This window comes from Ostrinia furnacalis, unplaced genomic scaffold, assembly GCF_004193835.3.
Source record: "Ostrinia furnacalis isolate ACB-3 unplaced genomic scaffold, ASM419383v2 OfSCF7032, whole genome shotgun sequence".
Lineage (NCBI taxonomy): Eukaryota > Metazoa > Arthropoda > Insecta > Lepidoptera > Crambidae > Ostrinia > Ostrinia furnacalis.
Genome location: NW_021137271.1, coordinates 1 through 4833, shown reverse-complemented (window position 1 = coordinate 4833; position 4833 = coordinate 1). Strand labels below are relative to the sequence as shown.

Sequence of the window (4833 nt, the reverse complement as noted above, 5' to 3'; positions counted from 1 at the left end):
TGTTAAACCATCTAAAACAGTCAAAATAGAAAAACTTGAACAAACAATGGATTCGGCTCTTCAATCAAGAATGATCCAGTATTTTCAAACTGTATGTAATAGAGCCATTTGGAATTTCCAAAGAATTTTTAACAATATGATAACGTATCATTTTGTTACCGGCGAAAGAAAATCATAGATGCATCTTTCAAAAAAATTAACAAAACATCAAAAAAGTGTGATCTATAAAATGTAATCTATCACTGATTTGGACCAGTTTTTGAATTTGATTCGAGTTTTTGAGCGAGCCAAATTGCCGTATTATACAATGGCATCAAAATATGCAAAATGAGCTGTTGAAAATAATGTGGTAAATGAAGCTCTAAATCTAAAGAGATAGCTTTTGTCACTTCTATAAGCGCACTTTGCAGTTTCTATAGCAGTCCTCTGCTAAACATAGGCGGACTTTTATGACTCGTCATTGGCTATTATATTCACTGATCTACATCTCAATGCATGTTATTTTGGTTTCAATGAAGATTATTTTATTGTGTTTGTCCACAAATAAAATATTCGTTTGAATAGCCCCTTCTAAGATTTTATCGTTTGACGATTGTAGTTTTGTACTCGTAGTTGTGGTGAAAACGGTGATTGCATAATCACAGGTTTGTTAACGAGCAACCTTCATACATTTTACAGGACTGTTGTCTTTCATTATATTACACTTTAAAGTGGAAAATTGTAGAAGTGAGAAATTAGTAATAAAAGAAATTCAGTTGGTATAAATCTTTGTTTGTTGTATAAACAAATTTTAGTTATATAAGGTTTCCAGAGTAAAAAACACCCTACTTTATTGAATTGATTAATTTTTTTTTCATTCAGTCATCAATAAATGTATTAAGTAACTTTTAGGACAAGGATTAAATTATTCTTATACGTCTCTAAAATTGTTGATTTCACATCGGTAAATTTTTTTGCGGCTTGCCAATGGATTTTTTTCTCCTATTATTATATTATTATTCAGCTATCATAATAATTCAGGTTTTACAGATTAGATTCCTAGAATATTCTAAAGACGCTTTCCATCTGACCGGTAGGACTTACGCGAACGCAGTATCGTTTATTTATGTCCGGGCGTAGCTGTCGAGTGCACTTCGCTCCTTCAAGCTATTAAGCTTGCAAGGGAAATGTTGCAAGGATTATTTAAACCAAATATCTTTAAGCTGTTATCGACTTTTGTGCCAATATTGGCGCAAGTATTTAATTGTTTTTGGTTAATATTCACGAACATCTTTTTGGTGGCAACCAGTTTAGATTATTATCAAAACCAAATAGTGGGTTGAGTAGCTTACTGTTTTGGAACGTGGAACGAATTTAGTCAGAAGAATATAAGGAGAAGTTTGAAATATAACATGTACTGAAGGGAGACCGATGACTGTATATGTACTAAATCATTCTAAGAATGCGATACCTAATCACGAGTAAAGTGCAGTACAGTACAGTACGGACTTTTAAGAGACTTACGACGTGAGTGGTTAACATCCAGTAATTTGCGTGGAAAAATCGCCGCCTTGCGCAAAAGGTTCCATATTTTCTGAATTGAACCAAGCATAACATTACTTTCCTGATTTCAGAGAGTACATTAAGAAATATATGTAGTGTCATCTTAGAAAATTTCTAAGATGTTTTCCATCTGACCACTCTGGACTTACATAAACGCAGCCGTTTATTTACGTCCGCTTCAGCTGTCAAGCGCACCTCTGCCACGATGAGGGTCCCGGCTTCCTATTACTTGTACAGCACATCATACTTTAGTTAGTTACAACATTTTAGTTGCAAAATAGCACTTATTGGAACTGCATAAGGTTATAGAGTTTGGCTTGATGTGATGTTTGTATATGAGAAATGTTGCAACGAAGTATTAACTCCTCATTTTTTATTTGAATGGTCTTGCCGACATTGAAGGAGAACATTGGAGGAATGATGTTTGTGTTAATATTTAAGCATTATTTGTTTATTCTGGTTAACTGCAAATGTTGTATATGTATATGAGGCAAATGACAGTTATATTGCCATCAAGTAATGTGCATTGAGGAATGAACCTGGTTATAAACAAAAGGAGAAGAAAAAGAACGGGAGGAAAGGTTATAAGCTATCAAGAATTGTAGTCAAAAGGAATCGAACGAATGTCGCGTTGACAAAATCATAATAAAATTATAATAAAAATAAACTTTTTTAAAAACAAGCTTTTATTCTGAATTTCGAAAGTTTGTATCGCGCATGGAATTTATTCCTCTTTTTCTCTGTTTGCGCTACAAGCTTTCGAAATTCAGAATAAAAGCTTGTTTTTAAAAAAGTTTATTTTTATTATAATTTTATTTTACACTTTTTAGTTATATCTTAATCTCAGGACCCTGGACGTTATCTAACACTAAAGTGCTCGAAAAGACAAATCCAACGAACCCAAACTCGATGAGTTTCCGCCGTTTTGTTTAGGAGTTCCTATGGCCACCTCCCGACTCCATCATCAGACCAGCTCAATGGTACCATAATATTGCATTGTCATCGGACTTACACATGTATGCAAAATTTCAGCTCAATAGGAAACCGGGAAGTGGGTCAATTTTAAGTTGCAAGATTTGACGACAGACACCAGACATGTGAAAGTAATAAAAAGCTTGTAAAAATAAAATCAATTTATGCTCAACTCACACTTTGAGTGCGAATGCGATTTTGTTCTCCAGTCGACAAAGCAAAGGCTTTTTGTTGACAAGAAGAAGAAGAATTTATTGCTGATGTAAAGATGTTAACAATGATAGTTTATTTATACGAAATATATTGTCACCATAAGTCAATGCTGGTAACATCATCATTACACGTCGCTTTTCTAAGGTTGGGTTGCAACATCTTACTTTAGCTTTGACAAACGTCAAAAATCTGCCAAATTCCATACAAAAATCACCGGTTATCGTCATAGTTACCGTTAAAGTTAGGTGGTGCAACTGAGCCTAAGGTTATTATTAATTTTGACAAGCAAGTGCTGTGAACTATACAGAGAGATACGTAAATACGGTCGATTAATAACTTCGGGCAATATTATGAATAAAGTACTACTAATAAAAAAGTAAAAGTATTAAGATTTGGACAATGAATATTCTCCTCGTCTTTATACCATTAAGACTTGCGGTCTTATTCATAATCATTTTTCACATTTTATCAAATGCTTAATAGAGGTTTATAAAACGTTTGATAAAAATTGTTATTCATAATCGTCATTTAGCGCTAAAATCCTCTTTTATCTGTGTGATAAGTTATCGAGAGCTCGGGCCTTGTTTAAAGCTCTAATAAACCTATTTTAACCTAACTTTTATAAATGTCATTTCATATGAATGTCACTTCGTTGGTTTATTTATTCAAAATATCCTTGCTGTGATCCTTGCTTGTGAAAATGAATGCTATAAATGCAATTGTGCATTTAGCCAATAATGCCGACCCAGCGCGACGTAGAAAGCTCTACCGCCAACGAAGCAACCCATTCGATTTGCGGGACCTAAATTTTAAAATAAAATATAGGTTCAATAAGGACACAGTGCGCACCATCATAGATTTGGTGGAAGATGATCTGGTTCAGAGCGCTAGAGGTGGTGGCACGTGTCCTGAACTGCAAGTTTTAGTGGCCATAAGATGTTGGGGACGTCGTGAGGTAAGCACAAAAAAGTGTTTTATTTTATCCCTTTGTCGTGGCTGCTATAATTATTTTCATACATTTTCAGGTACAAGATGATGCTGGTGACCTCCATGGCCTAAGTCAGCCGACAGTGAGCAATATTACTAGGCATGCAGATAATTCGTGTTAAGTTGTTACCTACCCGCTACATATTTTAGCAGGCAGTCGAAAGGGCTGTTCCATACTGGTAAAAGTACATATCACATTAAAAAAAAAATGCAATAATGCATACCTACTTGTTTAAAAATTGGGAGTTGTCTTAATAAGACATAATTTGATGGGTTTATATCCACACTACCGGGTGGTGATATGATACACGCCAAATCGTTAGCAGGTGAAAAACCATTAGTGGCTATCGAAACATTGGACTCAGAACCCTTAGCCTCGAACCCTGCCGCCGCCGACGCTGCTGCTTTCGTTGACATCTGCGCCGCTTCCGCTGCTGCTGAAACTAGAAATCAATTAGATTCCACACCTGCAACGCTGTTGGTCTGAAACAGCTGCGCCCCTTCATGATGAGATTGTAATATTGGTGATGATCCTGTGTAGGACAAGCCTCAACACAATTACCTTAATATGAATTTCTTATCGATGCCAATCGCATTTTCTCGACTGTCTACTAAGAATTCCTTATCAGAAAAAACGTAATTCTACTTAGACTCATTAAAGATAAGATCAATTATTACCTACTTTGGGGCCAGCTGGCGCTGTGTGAAATTGTTAAAAGACTCATCTATTTATTTATTTATTACAAACACCGAAGATTGACGCCATGTCTTTTGATAAAAACTTTCCAAAACACGAAAAACTGCCTAGCGAACTTCAAAGTTTGGGGCTGATCTGGAATTGAATCCCAAAATCAAATCAGCAGCCACCAAAAAGTCCTTTCTTATACGATTTTAACCTTGAAGGGACTTCCCCGAAAGGCAGACAACCGATGAAAACAGAGGACTTGACCTCCTGACTTTCAAAACAGTCATCACGTGTCATGCGCGTGAGCGCACCAGCCGCATCCAGCTCAGAATCGCAACAGTTGAATCTCGTAAAATATGTCGGTTGGCTTTTAAATTTTTACCATCAGTGGTCACTATAAGTGACTCTGTTGTACTAGGATAGAGTTATGGTCC

The 4833-nt window shown here is 35.7% G+C and overlaps 1 protein-coding gene across 1 annotated transcript; it reads left to right on the top strand.

Moving 5' to 3' along the window:
- Positions 1-3178: 3178 nt before the first annotated feature.
- On the top strand, positions 3179-3797 carry LOC114363241 (uncharacterized; the record flags this gene model as incomplete). Its single annotated transcript, XM_028318917.1, has 2 exons — positions 3179-3682; positions 3753-3797. Coding segments are annotated over exons 1-2 (300 nt in total), but the record flags the coding sequence as incomplete, so codon positions are not given.
- Positions 3798-4833: the final 1036 nt, after the last annotated feature.